The following is an 18,907-nucleotide window of genomic DNA, read 5'->3' as shown; positions in this document are numbered from 1 at the left end:
ATTATTTTATTTGAATAGCAATTTCCTCTATCAGAGAACTTATTTATACATCACCTTATCTGAACTGCATGAAAGATTCAGCACTTAGTGTTTGCAGGGTGCCAGAGATACAAAGGAATGTAAGACCCAGTCCCATCTTTGAGAAATTTGCAATTGAGTTCCAGCAGAGTACTTTATCCTATGGCTTGCTTTTAGAAAATACCCCTCCAAGGGAACTAAATTTGGACTGTCAGCTTTTTACCAATTAGGATTCTCTAGGTTGCAAGTAAGAGAAGCCAGCTCAGACTGGCTTGGACTACAAAGTGGATTTGTTAGCCCATGTATGGGGCAATGAAAATAGTGTGGTGTAACTGGGGGTCATTGGCGAGGGGTTCCATAGTGTTCACTTTAAGGCCGAGACTAAAAAAAAAAACAGACTGGGAATTCCCTGGCAGTCCAGTGGTTAGGACTCCACGCTTCCATTGCAGAGGGCATGGGTTCAATCTCTGGTCAGGGAACTAAGATCCCACAAGCTGTGCGGTTCGACAAAAAAAAAAAAAAAAAAGAAAAAAAGGCCTAGGTTTTCCTATCTGTTGTTTCCTGTCGTCACAGGGATGGCATCAAACCAAGGCTGTGGCCCCAGTAAACCTCTCTTTATGTCTCACTGGTTCAGACTGGGTCAGATGCCCATTCTACTGCCAATCAGTGGTAATGAAGATCTTTCCTAGGCCAGTAAGGCCCCCCACTGAAGCTAGGGGTCGAGTGAACACCTGAAGAAAAACAGGGTTCTCTCCTGAAGGCAGAGGGCAGGATGAATGCAGAGTAAACAACCAACAATTCCCAGCCTACCCTTCGAAGGGGGAACTGTATCTTACTTTTCTTTATGTTCTAACACGTTCTGTGCCAGCTGCACAGACGATGCTTAATAAATACTAGCAGAAAGAATGGGTAGGAAATAGACCTAGGAAGAATTATTTATTCACTTTACATAAGCCTCCTGAGTCCTAGAAATGTTTGTCCCAGGAACTAGCATTACCAGTCCTTTCTTGTTTAATTGCCTTTTCCCTTAGCAATATAACCATGGGTTCCATCTAGTCCCAGTAGTACTAGAGGGGAGGTCTGGATTGACCCTTCCTTCTGGAGCCCCATCGTTGATTAATTATAAGTTGTGATGTTCCTCATTCATTCCCAGGTCATGGGGCATCTTTTGGCTGGTTGGTATCATACGTCATGGTAGATGAGTCAATCTTCTAAGGTTTGTGCCCAGAGAAATTGCCATTTAATCTCCCTCTTTATTCCAACTCTGAGGTTAGGGAAGCAGATGTTGATGGACTAATTAGCATCTTAGGAGGACTCAGAATAATCTCCCCATGCTTAAACTGTTGTTTAATCGGTTGTCCCAGAGAGACACTGAGAGCCTCACTGGAATGTTGTTTCATGCAGAAAAAACAGCCCGGCCTAGCCTCCAAGTCACCATATGTAATGACAATGGTAACAACTATAGTTAAAAAAAAAAAGCAAGTCTAATGCCTGGTCACAGGTAAGAATAATGTTAGGTACATGTGACATTGGTAAATGTGTTACATCCCTGGAATTAACCCTTTGACTTGCATGCTCAGCATCTCTTTTATCTCATCTCTAACTAAGACAGCATCCATATTTTAGGGGTAGACTTGGGGTAACCAAGTACACACAACCACTGCATAATATCATCTACAATAGTCATTTAAGCTTTGAGGGAGCTAAAGGCAAAGTCAGGAGCCACTTTATTCTGCGACATCACTACCACATTAATTAGATATGCTCTTACTGGTAAGATCAGCCTTCTTGGTGAGCAAACAAAGGCAGTTGCTTGATGGCTTAAGTTAATCTTGATGTGACTGTTCTAGGAAAAGAATATTTTTTTCCGAAGAAGAAAGAATTATTCAAAGTCCTTGCATGAATCGTCTATTTCTAGGGGTAATTTCTCTAATATTTATGTTTACCTCGAATTTTATTTTCTCATGCTTTCCTAAGTCACCAATACCTCTTTTGATTGGCTTATTCTTTCTTCAGAATTATGAATGCCTTTAATCTAAACGCTCTTTTGTGTTCTGCCTTCAAATCATTCCAGTTTTCTTCCAGTGACTTTGTATCTATTAGTTTACACCTCTGCAGAGAAAAATTTTGGGAGACTGGATTCTACTCCCTTCGGATGAGTTAACCTCTGCAAGCTTCAGTTTATTCATCTGTAAACTGTGGATAGGAATGATAATGGATGTGGTACTCTACCCAGATCCCCTCTTCAGGACCTATGCTTCCTCCAACCCCCAACCCAAAGCCGAGCTCCTCACTGGGAATTGTCCTGAACTGCAAGGGAATTGCCTTCCCTAGCCGCTCGCCTCAGTGGGGCTCACCCAGAACCAGAGCTTCTGCTCCTATAGGGTTGACTGAGACTCAGTTGGAACCATATTTTGGGGCAGATTATCTCTTTGCCTAATCTTGCATTCTTCACTACTTGTGGTTGTATCTCCCAAAGCACCCCCAATCCTCCTGTACATCATTGACTGATGACATTCACATTTCTGCCTGATCTCATCAATCAGATAGTCCTTTGAGAAAAGTAATAACTAACTCAAGGCAAAGTTAAGTTGTCTTAAGTTTGTTATTTGTCCCTAAACTCACTTTTCTTTTGCCCTGGGGCTCTTCATGGTTGCCTCTTTCCCCTCCAACAATTCCAGCCCTCCAGTACTTTACTGCTCACACCTTCTTGCCCTAGAAAAATAGGTGGGAAGGGAAAAGACTTGGTAAACTTATTCTCATTGAGGCTGAATATGTTACCCTTTAGCTTTCTAAGTTACACTTCTTTTGAAATTCTCTCTGTGTGCCTTTTGTTTTATTATTATTGTTCCCTGTATTATGCCTACAACTGCCCTTCTGTAATTTCTGGTTTTCAGTCTGGTGTGAGATCAGTCTTTTAAAATTGGTCTTCTCAGACAGGAAATAGCTTAGATTCTTTTAAAATTCATGCCATTAATTGCTACTGCTATTACAAAGAAAATTTCCCCTTTTGTACGAACATCATGAGGTAAATTGGCCTTAAAGGATGCAGTTTTACCAAACAAAATGTATAAAATTCTCAGTGGATTTCTAAACAATCAAGGTGGAAAAAGTAAAAAGAGAGAGTTGAAAATATAAATGTGAAAGGCAGCTCAACTTTCAAAGGTATCAGGAGTTGGGTTGATTTGCAGATGGAATAAGGCCTGGCAGGCAATAAGGGGTTCTTTTCTCTTTTCTTTTTTTCCTGGCATATGAACTCATAACAGCTAAATTTTTCCCCCACATTATATTAGGCAGGAGTCTCAGTTGAAAGTGTTAGAAAACTCAAATTAAGTTAAGCAGAAAAGGCGATTTACTAGAACGATTCTGGAGAAACTCAGAAAACCCAAGGAGCTGCAGGAAACAGGGCAACTCATGGATGGGATTCAGGGACTAGACCTGGAAATCCGGTTCCACCAGACTCTCTTTTTTTTTTTTAACGTCTTTATTGTAGTATAATTGCTTTACAATGGTGTGTTAGTTTCTGCTTTACAACAAAGTGAATCAGCTATACACATTCATATGTTCCTCTTTTCATCTTTGATCTCTGATCGTTTGTGTCTGGTGTTGTGGGTTGATACCTTTGTCCTCTAAAATGTATTGAAGTCCTAATGCTCAGTACCTGTGAATGTGACCTTATTTGGAAAGAGAATTTTAACAGATGAGCAAGTTAAGATGATGTGTTAGTTTGTTGGGGTTGCCATAACAAAGTACTACAGATTGGGTGGCTCAGACAATATAAATTTATTTCCTGAGAATTCCCTGGAGGTCCAGGGTTAGGACTCTGTGCTCTCACTGCCGAGGGCCCGGGTTCAATGCCTGGTCAGGGAACTAAGATCCCACAGGCTGCGTGGCATGGCCAAGAAAAAAAAAAGAAAGAAATTTATTTCCTTACAGTTCTGGTGGTTGGAAGTCTAAGATCAAGAAGGTGACAGTGTTAAAATGGTCCTCAAAAAAAAGTCCTATCTTTTTACCCTGTAACTACCCTTCAGGGACTCTGTTCTAAAAAATCAATGAAACATGCTGATAAAAATGTACCCACCAGGATTTTCATGATAGCAATAGTTCCTATCATGTCCCTCCCCAGCTCAAAGTTTTCAGTAACTTCCCATTTCACACAGAGATAAAGCCAAAATCTTCACCAATGGCCTAGAAGACTCTATGTGACCTACATCCTTATTACTTTTTTGACCTTTTCTCCCAGGACTCTGCTCCAGCCACACTGGCCTCAGTTCTCAAATACACCAGGCAAAGGAGCGCTGTCTCAGAGCCTTTGAACTCGCTACTCCCTCTACCTGGAATGATCATCCTTCAAGTATGAGCATGACTTGCTCCCTCTCTTCTTTCAAATCTTCTACTTAAATGTTACTTTGTCTGGGAAGTCTTCCCTTCTGCCCTGCCCCCATTTATCATCCTTCTTCTCCACTTTTTCTCCTTAGCACACATACTTGTGTAATACCAGATATTTTACATATTTGTTTTGCTCTGCGTTGGAAATTGAATACTTTCTAGGTTCTCTATAACACGTGGATGGTTTGATGACCAGCTGGCTCCTTGCCCGGGAACGTTTCTTCTCTGCCTGATTAAAATTCTTGAACTTCCTTTGTGTTGAGCTGCACCCCTTAGGCCTGCAAGCCCTTTACTTGCCCAGCCTTAAGACTGAAGAAAGAGCCCAGAGTCAGGGACGGAGACATCACCGGTTTAATGGATGGGAGAGCTTACACGTCTAAAGCAAGGTCCTGGAGCTACACCCCACTGTCACCCCACCATCTGCAGGTGGAGGGCAGGGCATGGCAGAAGTCTTTGGCTAGGGAGGAATGTGTATGTGTTACCAGTTGCAGAGGTAATTGAAGTCAGGTTACCAGGGAAACCAGCAGAGGGGCACGCCCCTTTGATAAATTGTCATAGTGGAGATCGTTCTGATCTAAAGATTAGAACAATCACTAGTTGGGTCTAGGGGCAAGTATGTAGGCATTTACCAATTAGGCTCTATGATTTAGAGGGAAGGTCAGTCATGTGAGTAGGTATAGTTAAAGCAGGGGATGTACAGAGAGCAAGAGAACTGCTATCCTGAGTGGCCTGACCGTATGCTTTGTCTGATCAGTGTCATCCTTAATTGGGGGAAAAGAAGTCTGGTTCAATGATGCCATGGGTCTAACTTACCCTGACATTGTGAACTTGTTCTGCGATTTTGCCTTGTTTTCCCTGCAGATTTCTGCTTTGTGCCCTTGTATCCATGTTGCCTGCCCTGAGTCTCTTGTCCATATCTGAAATCTCAGGGAACTAGAAGGGAATTTAGAGATAAAATTGGCCCATGTGGTCATTTTGTTGATGGTGAAACTGAGGTGCAGGGGCAGGAAGGAACTCGCTCAAGGTCATATTCTATGTTAAGTACATTCATGAATTTATTCAATATATACTATGTTCTAGGCACTTGTAGAATAATAGAAAAAATATATATTGGTCTCTGCCCCCCTCCCCCCTACACCCCCCTCTCCCACCTCTTAAACTCCTCCTGGCACAGAGCTCCTAAAACCCTTGTCATATCCTAAGTGATAAAAGCACTAGGAGCATATTTTGTTCTAATATTTGGTCTTTGACTCCGTTCCTGACACCAAGCTCCTAAATCCCCTGGAAATTTCTGGGTGATAGGAGTGTCTTTTGTTCTAATGAGGCAACTCTGGGTAGGCTGCTGGATGGGGGCTGATCACCAGAAAGACCAAACCAGGATTAAAAGCTTGGAATTTTCAGCCGCATCCCCCATGCTCCAGAGACGGGAAATGGGCTGGAAGTGGAGTTAATGATTGATCCTGCCTTCATCCTGTGTGATGAAGCCTTCATAAAAATCCCCAAGGTATGGGGCTTAGAGAGCTTCCAGGTTGCTGAACATGTGGAGGTGCTGGGGGAGTGGGATGGCTGGAGAGGGCATGGAAGCTCGATGCCCCTTCCCACCTAGTCCTATGCAACTCTTCCATCTGGATGTTCATCTCTAACCTTTGTCATATCCTTTTATAATAAACCGGTAAACAGTAAGTAAGTTGTTTTCCTGAGTTCTGTGAGCTGCTCTAGCAAATTAATTGAACTGTGGGCAACTCTGATTTATAGCCCATCAGGTAATCACCTTGACATGGGCTTGACATCTGGATGGAGGGGCAGTCTTGTGGGAGTGGGCCCTTAACCTGTGGGGTCTGAAGCTATCTCCAGATAGATCGTGTCAGAATTGAGTTAAATTAGAGGACATCCAGCTGGTGTCACAGAATTGCCTGATGTGAGGGAAACCCCTACGCATCTAGTGTCAGAAGTGTGAGTGTGGTAGTAATGTGAGAATAAAAGAAACACAAGAGGCGGACTGAGGTTTTTCCTACTCAGCACTGAATAGGGAAGAGTGAATAACACACAGTTCTTTCCAGTCTGGACAACCTCACAGTTCAATGGAGAATTCACATAAACAGACAATTACAAGACTGGATAAAAAAGATCAGTGAGAGAGAGATGGTCAGCATGAAAAGGGTGAGAACAGCACAGAGGTGAGAGGGCAAGGAGAGAAGGTCAGGGCTGAAGATCTCCATCCACTTAAACCTCACAATATTTATAAAGGGCCAATCATCCATTCATTCCATCCAAATGTATTGGATGTTCTTCTACTGGGACTTGCCTTGAAGATACAGAGATGAGTCTGGTATCTTAAAGGCCAAATAAGGTCACGAACTTGTGAGGTTGGCCAGCAAATTTCCAAACTTGAGTCCCTGACTGGTTAAGCCACTCAATTTCAAAGCAAAGGAAATTTGTTTCACAGCCCCTTTCTCTTCCTTGGGACACAGCAAGTAAGTTGTGCAAACTGGCTGTGATTCTGAGCCACCAGACTGCTTGGAGGTGGCCTCCCTTGTCAAGCTTGGCACCCCTTTTTACCTTCAGAGTGCTCTGATGTCCTTGGAACGGGCAGGTAGCGTTTGTTCTTACACAAGGCAGTTGGCCAGCCAGCCCAAGTAGAGCCAACAGGTGCTGGGTCCTTTAATCTTTTGGGACACAACCTTGGCCTTTTGTGGCTAGTTAATCAGGAGTGGGTGAGCAGCTGTCCAAGGATACATTCTGGAAGAAATCGGTGGTCCGCGTGGAGCGTGGGCACAGGTCCAGTCTGGTAGGAGCTTCTCTTTCACACCCAGTATCCAGCTGCTGTCTGGTTGCAGAGGCAGATTAGAGACACCATCAACTGCACAAGTAGATTATCTCTCCTTTGTAGGCTTGTGTAATTCCCCTTGGACACTGGTGTTTGTTTTTTTTCCTGTAAGGATGGGTTGGTGATATAGTAGAGTTGCTTTATACATACATTCAACATGTAATGGCTTTGGTGCCTAACTCTCCGCCCCACTTCTCATTCAGTATTTCAAGGTAATGCAGCCCATAGGCTTAGTAAGGTGGGGATTGAGAATTAACTAGTGGGTTTAGCAATTTGGTCCTTGGTGACCTTGACAGCAGTAAGTTCAGTGGAGTTCCAGGGGCCTGAACTGGCTGGAATGGGTTCAAGAGATTATAGGAAAAAGATGGAGCAGAGAGTTGAAATAGAGCTGGAAGAAGATATGGGGTTAAGAGTAGATTTTTTTTTTTAAGATGGAAGAAATCACAGTGTATTTGTATGCCAGTTGTAATGATCCAGTAGAGGCAAAACTGATGATGCAAAAAAGAGGGAGTGGATATGGCTTGAGATGTCCTTGAACCAGAAAGAGGGCAAAGAACTTTTAGGGATGTGGTAGAGCTGTGTAGGGGAGGATAAAGTTTTCCTTGACCCTCTTAGGGTCCCTGGCTGGATGTGAAAATTAAACTGACAAAGACAGATTAACAGGAGAAAAGCATACACATTTACTTACTGTAAGTTTTATAAGTGACATTGGAGCCTTCCTCAGGAAATGAAGACCTGAAGAAATGGTTAAACCTAAGTGTTTTTATTCTAGGTTTGATGAAGAGTGGGCAGTTATGGAGAAATATGATAGGATAAAGGGTACGAGGGAAGTGTAGTAAACTGGGGGAAACTTGGCAAGGCCTGTTTGTTCAGATTCTTCCTGGTGACCCTTCATCCTGGAGATAAAGATGCTTCTTTCCTCCGGGTATAGAGGGGCACCTGTTAGAAGAGGGTCTTATGACCTGCTTCAGGGGAGAAGGGTGGGGGACAGCCAGAGAGATCTTCCTGCTTCTGATGTTTTCTCAGACTCCTTCAGCTTAAAATATCCTATAGGCTAAGGTGCATGTTTTGGGATACTGTGTTCTGAACCTCATCAGCTGGTTGTTAAACACAACTGTAATTAAATATTAAATTTAATATTAAATAAACAATATTTTAAAAGGTAATAGATATTCAAAAAGCTTCCCTTCCTAACTTCATTACTACCTTTACCATGGTCTGTGTTCTTGCAGTTATGTCTACCGTGTGTGGGTGATGGAAAAGACACCATGCTGGTCATTTCAATTTGTCTGTGGTGGTAGTATTTACACCACAAAAATTGCAGCCATTAGACATCAGGGCCTTGTTTTGGTTTGTTTTTTAAAGGAGAGCTGTTTGTTAACCATCTGCAGCCCATGCCTGGATTTGGTGGACAAGTGGAGAGATTGGCCCTCAACTAAGTGGCAACAGTTTGTCCACAAGAACAGGAGAGAAGCCAGGGCATTTGACAGGTGGGTAGATAGATGTGGTACAGAGATGTTTCCTATTTACTAAGGGGTAAAGGAAGCAAGGTAATCACCTGAGAATAAGGCTGGGGAGGGAGGTGTTGGAGGTTTGAAGAGAGAGGAGCCTGGGACAGTAAGTGGGTTAGAGAAATGCAGTGTTTTTGTCTAAGCACCATTAAAAAGGCCCCTTGAGGTTGGTGGTTATGAATCTAAAGAGAGGCCTGGGTGTATAGTTTTCCTCCAGGCCCTTTCAGTGGCTTGGGTGAGGCAGTGAGTAAATGGAGATCTGGATTTATCCAAGGCTAGGGTTTTGCCAGTCCAGTATGACTATGTGTAAGCAAGATTATAAAATTATAAATGAAAAAGCCACCACCTCAAAGACCTCCCTTATTTATCTGAGCTAAAATCATGCCGCCTGTAACTTTGACCTATTATCCTGCTTCTTTTTCTATTTTGTTTATTGGGTGTTAAATCATCTAACAGCAGGGACTGTGCTTTCCTTACTGCGGAATCCAGTGCTTACCACAGTGCTTGGCACATAGTAGGTGCTCAGGAAGTCACATGTTGGATAAGTTTTTGGATTAATGGATTCACTTGCTTGCTCCATGGTGTCTAACCTTTCATGAGCGTAGGATTTCCTTACGGAGTCAGATACAGATACGGGCAATTTTTAAGTACTTGAGATGCAACCTAAAGCCTCAGGGGCAGCTGCCCGGGTAGTGTGAGTAATGCAGTTGTTGGTCTTTGTCACACAGGACTCGGCAACACGAGGGGGGTTATATTACAATCCCTAAACTTGGAGGGAGGGTAGTTTATGTATTTACTATTACTTTTTTTTAGTGCTGCCAATAGCGGCTTAAGGCTCCAGGAAAGGTGATAACAAAAGCCCCAGGGGCAAGGTCCTAGTCTTCAAGGCACTGTGCCGCGGCTCCCGGGCAGATACTTGGGTCCATAGGCGTGGTCGGGGGCGTGGCGTGGCCAGGACGAGGCGCGACCGGTGCGGGGAGGGGCGGGGCCGGGGCCGGGGCCGGGCCGCTCCAGGCGCCTCCAGCCGGCACCGCCAGGGGCCCCGGCACCTCCCCCGCCCGCCGCCCGACGGGACGCTGGCGGAAGGGGGCGGGGGCATCACTGACTGTCTGGTTCTCTGGACAATAAAGTTTCTAAAGTTTGAAGAAGGAGGAGAAAAAAAAACCCATGCCTCTTCGGCTACCCTGGCGTGGACGCCTGCGGCCCGGCGCATACAGAGCTCCAGCAGCAGTGTGCTCGCGGAGGCGGGGCAGGCGCGCCGGAATGGGGGTCACCGTGGACGTGCACGAGGTGTTCAAGTACCCCTTCGAGCAGGTGGTCGCCAGCTTCCTCCGAAAGGTATTCGCCCCGCTCCGTCTCGGCCGGGGCTCGCATTCTCCCGCCCTGCCCCGGTGGGCCAGCGGTCTGCGCTCCGGGCAGCGGGCGCCTGCAGCTCCCCTCACCTCCACTCTGCACCCTTCTGCCCGCTCGGAGGTCCACACCCACGGTCGGCCTCCCCTCGGTCGGTCTCCCCTTCCAACTGCGGGTTTCGCCTCTGGGATGTGCTGGGCGAGGGCGGGGGTGGATTTCCTTGAGAGCTCCCCCACCAGGATGAGGGAAAGGCTCCGTGCGCGGCATCACGTTCACACCCTGCCCCAGCTGGAGGGAGAGTCGTGGGCAACCCAAGTTCTGGAGCCCCAGTGAGGCTGCACAGGGCTTCTCGATCTCTCTAGTACATCATTGACTCCTTCAAAGCTAGTGGAGGCTGTTGAAGCCGTCATCCACCACCTCACCACTTTCTCTTTTATTAACAGCTTGGGACTTTGGGCAGTCTCCCATGCCTTAGTTTTGTAATATGTAAAATGGGAAAAATAATAGTTCCACCTCAGGAGTTGTGAGGATTCAAGTGAAATAATTCCCGTAAAGTGCTTATCACAGTGACTGATGCTTGCTAAGTTCTTTAAAATATATTGTTGTTGTTTGTGCTACTATAACTGTACACCCTAGCCTCAATATTCAGTGGCCCTCTTTATCTCAAGGGCTGCTCCTGGGACTGTGGCTCGTAACGGTAGAATGGGAAATTTCTTTCTAGTCTGGTTCTGCCTTTAGTTAGTTCACTTGATGACCTTGGTCAAGGGTCATTTTCTCTCTAGGCTTCAGTTTCTGCATCTAAGATGTGTCCACTTAAAAAAATGCACAACCTAAAAGTTGAGAATTATGTTTTATTGGGCAGACTTGCTGAGGACTTAAGCCTGGATACAGCCTCTGAGATAGCTCCTTGGGGCTGGTCTGAGGAGGTAAGGGAGGGGCCAGTATATATAGGAGTTCAAACAAAAAAAAAGGATAGTTGACCATCCAAAGATTACTGCTAATTAAAGAAAATGGGACATCTCAAGTTAATGAAATTAGTGTTTTTCTGTGTATGGAACAGTGCAAGAGTCTGGGCTCATTGAAATTCCTTTGATAAGTGCCTTAACTATCTAGGATCTGTATCCTGTTTTTCTCTGTCCTGAATCCCCTCAGGGTGCACCGCTGGGGATGGCTGCAGAGGCTGAAGGACTTATGGCCACAACATCGTTTGTTTACTGAAATGGCAGCTGACATTCTTTGTCCACAGATGAATGTTGTATCAGATCTTCTTTCAGCTTTCAGATCTTGAGGAAGATTTGCAAGAATGGTAATTTGCCTTGGACAGCTGCCACCGGCAGTGCTCCCAGTGTGCCATCTGGAAGGCTGGAGATGGATTTTTTTAAGTGATAAGACCTGACCTCCATTAGAGGATGCAGTTGGGGGCCCAGGTCACAAAGGAGTGAGTAGGACCCCGGTTAACATGATGTTGCCATGGAGGCCTTTTTTGGGGGGGAATGTCAGCTGGTTAATATTGTTAATTATCTCCTGTATATAGTACCTGGTACCTACTAGGTGCTCAATACAAATCTGATGAATGATGAATGAATAAATGAATGAATAAATGAATTACAGATGTGCTGTAGACTTTGCCTTAGGCTAGGCTTCTGGGCCCTAAAGAGAAAAAGCCAACACCCCATTTTTGTTTTAGGGCTGGCACTTTGGAGTGTGGATTCTCCAGTGCCACTGCCCCTTTGGAAAGCCTTTCTGGATTGTCCTCATCAAGAGGCAATCTCTGCCTTGTCAGAGCTGGAGGGACACTTTGGGCCTCAGTGACCGTCTTCTACAGTGTTGGGTAGTTACTACTGCATGTGTCTTTTCCCTCATTAGACTCTAACCTTCCTCGGAGTGGGTCTCACTCCTGAAGAAGCACGTAGCACAGTGCCAAGCTCTCATTTAGAGAGTACTTGGCATGTGTCAAGCTTCTGGGCTAAATGCTTTTCTTTCATTCGGCAGGTGTTTAGAGACACTTTGTGTGCCAAGCTCCGCGCTGGGTGTAGGGCACCACAGACAGACTCTCTTCTCATGGAGCTGATGGTCTCTGGTGGGTGAGACTGACATTAATAAATGATTAACAAGTGAACACGTAACTCCAGCTGATGATGTGTATTTACACAGGGAAAGTTCACAGTGTTGTGACGTCCCGGAGGGTGGCATTAGGGAAGACTTCTTTGGGAAAGTGACATTTGTGAAGTGATGGCTGAAACATGAGATGAGTTTCCTAGGCCAGCGGGGTGGGGGAGGAAGTGCTGTCATACGTTATCGTTTTTACTCCTCCCAGCAGCTTCAGGAAGTAGTTATAATTTACTTCCGTTCCATGGTCTGGAGAAACTGAGGTTCAGATTCCAAGTTACCACAGCTAGCAAGTAGGAGAGCCAGGATTTCAACACATCTGAATCCAAGCTCACACCCCCTAATCACCAGGCTGTGCTGCCTTGCACATAATAGACACTCAGATAATCACTGAGGGAATGCAGTGCTGTAGACTCTGCTTTGTGTGCTCTTTATCCAATCTCAGTTTCCTTTTGCCTGCAGTCTTCTCTCAGGGTTTATTCATCTCTGACCGGTTGTGCCTGGTCTAAGGGTATAGCTTTGAAGGTGCGAGGGTGAGAAAATACATTGTTTTGGTTATCTGCTGTGTAACAGATCACCCTAGTGATTTAGTGGCCTAAACCAATGGTAAGCTTTTGATGGAAAGCTTTTAATTCTCACATTTCTATGAGTTGACTGGGCTCAGGTGGGCAGTTTTTAGGTGCCGTGTGTTATAGCTGAGGTCGCTTCTCTAGCTGGGTTCAGTTAGGATCTGGAAGAGTTCTTATACAATACTTAGCAAAGTACCTGGCACATAGTAAGTAAAAACTGAGGAGGACATATTGGAAGGTAAGGCTAGGGAAAGTGGAGGAGAACATTTGCAGAAAAGGTCTAGGGATGGGACAGTGTTATCTCTATGGACACTATACTTCCATTCTTTCTATTCACAAAGCAGTCCTTCAGAGATCCCTGGATGGGGCTATGTGACTATCTCTAGGATGTCAATAAATTCAGTTGCTCTGAGAATTTTCACCTTACATTATTCATTCTTTTTTCTTTTCTTTCCTCTCTCTCTTTTTTTTTTTTTTTTTTGGCCGTGCGGCATGCAGGATCTTAGTTCCCTGACCAGGGATCAAACCTGTGCCCCCTGCAGTAGAAGCGAGGAGTCTTAACCACTGGACCACCAGGGAGGTCCCCACCTTACATTATTTAAAACCATGAACTGGAAGTCAGTAGACCTGGATTCCAATCACTGTGCTTCCTTCATTAAAAGCAGTTTTGAGGTGGCCTTGGGAAACAGTTTTCACCAGCCTATACTGTGCCCTTGAGCAAATTAGAAAGAGGCATCATCTAGGTACTCTACACCCATAAGCTCACAGTAAATGGGGCTAGTGGGAGGTGTATGGGGCTACTTATGCAAATTAGAAAAAAAGTGCTCCTTCTTCCAGGTGCCCAATGGCCTGCTTGACTGGAAAACCTTGTGCAGTGAGCAAGATGGACAACCTTATGAGACAACCCTACTGTCTTAATTTCTTATCTGTGAAATGATATGCTATGTACCCCACCAATCTCCCAGGATTGTTGTGAGGATCAGATGTGTAACAGTTTGACAAGCATGTTTCTTTTAAAGCATAAAGTAGTAAGAATGATCCTTTTGGCAAAATACACTTTTATTTTTCTTTTAGTCTTTTCGTATTTTTTTTTTTTTTTATTCAAAGGAAAGCACTTGGCAGAAGGGACAATCATAGGATCTCTGGGAAGCATTTAATCTGATTTTGCACAATGGTATGTTTGCAGGTGCTACAGCACTGAGGAAGTTCTATTTTAAATAGAGTCTACTGATCTCTGGCTTTTGGTATGTTAGGGCTTGCCTTCCAAGTTATAATATCCTGCTATTTTTAAAACCTGAGGAATGTTTGCTCTTCTTACACCTGCCTGTTGGATACCACAGGCAAAATATTAGCTACATGCTTTCAAAGCTAAGTGGCACCTTGAAAACAAACACCGCAATACTCTTTGTTCGTGTGGAGTGCAATGTTTCTCATTGAACTCTTCATGGAGGAGTGCTGTGAAAACCAAAATGGTTTATTCATCAGATGCTGAACTGTACTTTCCATGAACTACAGTGTCAGTGCTCTTGACTGTGTTTTCGTTTCTTTCTTTGAATGACTCTTAGCTTTCTAGTTCTCATCATTATAGCTGTTTCCTTCCTTTTACTTAAAACCATCTGCAAAGAGAACACACTGTTGCATAGATGGATATAGCAGCTGATAGGGTTACTCATCTCTGGAAGCTAACATGGGTCTGTTTAATGGGCTTGCCTTGAATGAGCTGGATTCCTAGATTTTCTAAAAATTTCTTCCTAAAAGACTTCCTAAATTTTGTCTACCTGAAATTTAAAGTCATAAAAAAGGCCATTATGTGGCCTGGATTTTTCTTGTTTATTCTTAAATGAGGCCAGAGAAGCTGCAGTTTTTCTTAGCATAGAGTTGTTCAGGTTGATTTTCTTGTTATGCTGTAGGTAAAAGAGTCACTGTGAATAGAGTGTAAACTTCGTGGGTGGAGATTTTATCATCTGTTCCTGATGTATCTCAAGTATCCAAAGAGATCCTGGAACATAGTAGGTACTCAGCAAATCCTTATTGAATGAATCAGTGAAATACTCTCTTCAGGATTTAGCCCTATGTAATTTCAGACCAAAGCCGGTGTGGGATTCAGTAACATGTCCTTACTTAGGGTACTGTAATCAAACGGACAGATTAAAATAATTTTTTTGCTTCAACACAGTGGCCTCGGATTTTATTTATTCTAGCCAGGAGCTTGATATTGTGAACAAAATGGTTTGAATGTTTACCCTTAAACTCAGAAAGGGGATTTATGAATGGCTATTTCCATTTAGAGTAGAGAGTTGATTGGGTAATTAATAATGTTTCCATTTCTGATCCTATTTTTTCTCCCTTGCATATCTGACACATGTGTGGAACATCTCTCCCTACAGAGCTCCTGAAATGTTTGGAGTGGACCCGTATTTCCAAAATCAGTGATTTGAAAATGATAGGCCAGGGTTAGCATAATGGTTATTTATCTTTTTGTTCACACTATAATAGTCTTTCTTCACTTTTATCTTCCTATCCTCAATTCTACTAGAAAATTAGGCGCGACGGGAAGACGGTGCAGACAGGAAGAGCGTGGGCTCTGACATCAGCCAGGTGTCGGGGTGCTTCTAGCTGTGTGAGTTTGGGCAAGTCAGTTCATTTTTCTATGCCTCAGTTTCCTCATCTGCATAATATTATTAATAATAATATCTTCTGGAGTTGTTGGGGGAAAGTAAGTTGGATAATGCACACAGTTGCATACAATATACATAGTTTAATGTCACCACACAGTAGGTGCTTTAGTACTTGTTTAAAACAAGTACTTTTTTTTTTTTTTTGGCGGTACGCGGGCCTCTCACTGTTGTGGCCTCTCCCGTTGCGGAGCACAGGCTCCGGACGTGCAGGCTCAGTGGCTGTGGCTCACGGGCCCAGCTGCTCCGCGGCATGTGGGATCTTCCCGGACCAGGGCACGAACCCGTGTCCCTTGCATCGGCAGGCGGACACTCAACCACTGAGCCACCAGGGAAGCCCCAAAACAAGTACTTTTAAAGTACTTGTTAAAAATCATTATAGTAATACTAACAGAAATAATTTATGACATGTAAATCCATGAACTTGAAAATAAAAAGCTGAGAGAAGTAGTCTGCAGAAATCTTTTTAACTTGGAGTAATTAAAGTGAGAGTAAGCATGAATAAAGGTGCATATTTGAATTATGACTTATTTTTAAAATGTCATTTAAATAATATTAAAGCATACTTAGTAAGTTACCTAGTAGAGGTTGTGGCTTAATCAGTGCCTGAAAGAGAGGAAAACTTTAACTATCAAAGTATAGTAGTTAAACATTCATTATATGTCTCCTAATAGAAATCCACAATAGGTCTGTGTATCATTTGGCCCCTGGGAGAGGAAAAGCTAAATAAAACATAGCCCTGGCCTCAAGGAGCTCACTGTCAAAGGGGACAAAGGGAAATAAATTAATTTTTGTGATAAGTGCCTTCTCAGGGGCATATCACAGACATACAGTGTGGTGCAAGATTCATGTTTTAATTATAAATCTGTAAGAGCTTTTAGACTACTTAGAGTTTGTTGCCTTTTTTAAAAGTAAGTATTCTGTCTATTCTCTTCTCCAATGTGGCACTTTCCCTAATGCTAGTGGGCAGGGATGTGTCAAGGAGTCCTTGTCGTGTCTTCTACAAATTCTGCAATGGTAAAGCATGAGCTTGTGAGGTTTTACTAGTCTAGGAAAATAAGAAATATCTTCTAGTAATTTTTGAATAATAATTTAAATATATCTGGATTGCAAATGGACACTAATAGTTTACTTAATACGACACCACAGTAAGTTACAAGATAAAGACTGAAGTCTTGAAACTAAGTTTTCAAAAATATTGAGTCATTTTTTAGTAGCAAAACCAGTAAGGTGCCAGGTGTTACACTTTACATAAAATTATTTCCTTGAATTCCTATAACAACTCCTTGAGGTAGATTTTTTTTTGTTTTGTTTTTGTTTTTGTTTTTCTAATTTTACAGATGAGAAAACTGTGACTGACTGAGATAATTTGCCTGAGACTCCCATAGGTGGGCTTCAACTGAGGTCTCTTAGATTCTAAAACTCATTCTGTTTCCCAGACTGTCTTTATTTTACTTTCGTTTATTTCTTAACTTTTCATTTAGAAATAATTTGACTTACAAAATGTTGTAAAAACAGACAGAAGATTCTTGTCCTTAACTTCCTCAAACCACTATATAATTTTTAAAATCAGGGAATTAACACTGATACCATGTTAACTGTCCTGTAAACATTATTCGAATTTTGGCACTTGTTTACTAATACGATTTTTGTTCAGTCTAGGATTCAATCCAGGATCCCACATTACATTTAGTTGTTGTATCTTAGTCTCCTCTTCAGTTCCTTAGTGCTTTCTGGACCATGGTGCTTTCCAAGAGTACTGATTAGTTATTTTGTAGACTTTGTAACTTTAAATGCATTGGGTTTGTGTATGCATTTTTTAAAAAAAATAGATCTTTATTGGAATATAATTTTTGTTTCACAATACTGTGTTAGTTTCTGTTGTACACCTAAGTGAATCAGCCATATGCATACATAAATCCCCATATGCCCTCCCTCTTAAGCCTCCCTCCCACCCTCCCTATCCCATCCCTCTAGGTCATCGCAAAGCACCGAGCTGATCTCCCTGAGCTATGCGGCTGCTTCCCACTAGCTATCTATTTTACATTCAGTAGTGTACGTATGTCGATGCTACTCTCACTTTACCCCAGCTTCCCCCTCCCTGTCCCCGTGTCCTCAAGTCCATTCTCTATGTTTACGTCTTTATTCCTGCCCTGCAACAGTGCTCATCAGTATCATTTATTTATTTTTTTTAAGATTCCATATATATGTGTTAGAATACAGTATTTGTTTTTCTCTTTCTGACTTACTTCACTCTGTATGACAGACTCTAGGTCCATCCATCTCACTACAAATAACTCAGTTTCCTTTCTTTTTATGGCTGAGTAATATTCCATTGTATATATGTGCCACATCTTTATCCATTCATCTGTCGATGGACATTTAGGTTGGTTCCATGTCTTGGCTATTGTAAATAGTGCTGCATTTAATGTTTAGGGAAGAGGATTTTCCTTGGTGTCACAATTGTATGAATGATTCTTTTTAAAAAACTTTGGGCTTCCCTGGTGGCGCAGTGGTTCAGAGTCCGCCTGCCGATGCAGGGGACGCAGGTTCGTGCCCTGGTCTGGGAGGATCCCACATGCCGCGGAGCGGCTGGGCCCGTGAGCCATGGCCGCTGGGCCTGTGCGTCCAGAGCCTGTGCTCCGCAATGGGAGAGGCCACAGCAGTGAGAGGCCCGTGTACCGCAAAAAAACAAAACAAACAAAAAAAGCTTCATTATGTCATTGCCAATTATTGGGACATTTTGGTATGAATGAGCATGAAGTGACGTTGGTTGGCCTTTGTTTAGAATCATAACTTGTCCCACCAGGAGGGCCTTTGAGGATCATCTGGTGGTCCACCACCCGGGCTTCACAGATGGCAGCATCACAGTCTGCACATCTTGCCCACTTGTCCTTTGTTTCTTCTACTTCATCCCCCTACTGCGAAGGCCAACGAACAGCCATTCAAAATGTCTGTTGACTTAAATGTGTTTAGTGTTTGGTCATTGACATTTTGACTAATCATTTGGTCTTGGTATAAAGTCAACTTTGCTTTTCTTTTAAGATAGACAATAGTATGTAGCTCATAAAGGGAATTTGGCACAGCTCGCAGTGATTTCTTTGTGTAGTTAAACGCCATATCTCTTTTCAGCAGCTCCATCCCTTTGCGTGTACATGTTTGGCAACAGCCTGGGTAGCAGAGATTCCCTTAATGCTTATAAAACTGATATTTTTTTTTTTTGAGGTGAGAAGTTTTTTATTTTTTTTTTAAATTTTTTATTTTTTTTAAATTTTATTTTATTATTTTATTATTTTTTAAACATCTTTATTGGAGTATAACTGTTTTACAATGGTGTGTTAGTTTCTGCTTTACAACAAAGTGAATCAGTTATACATATACATATGTTCCCATATCTCTTCCCTCTTGCATCTCCCTCCCTCCCACCCTCCCTATCCCACCCCTCTAGGTGGTCACAAA

The 18,907-nt window shown here is 43.1% G+C and overlaps 1 protein-coding gene across 1 annotated transcript in view; it reads left to right on the top strand.

The window, feature by feature from the left end:
* The first annotated feature begins 9,903 nt into the window (after positions 1-9,903).
* The window catches only part of PRELID2 (PRELI domain containing 2), a 25,530-nt gene continuing 16,526 nt past the window's right edge, over positions 9,904-18,907 (top strand). Inside the window, exon 1 of the mRNA XM_028493447.1 lies at positions 9,904-10,083. Within this exon, the coding sequence (XP_028349248.1) occupies positions 9,913-10,083 (171 nt within the window). The 5' untranslated portion in view covers positions 9,904-9,912. The remainder of the gene's footprint in view (positions 10,084-18,907) is intronic.

Source organism: Physeter macrocephalus, chromosome 8, assembly GCF_002837175.3.
Source record: "Physeter macrocephalus isolate SW-GA chromosome 8, ASM283717v5, whole genome shotgun sequence".
NCBI lineage: Eukaryota > Metazoa > Chordata > Mammalia > Artiodactyla > Physeteridae > Physeter > Physeter macrocephalus.
The sequence above is the reverse complement of the archived record's forward strand: the minus strand, read 5'-3'. Positions and strand labels throughout refer to the sequence as shown.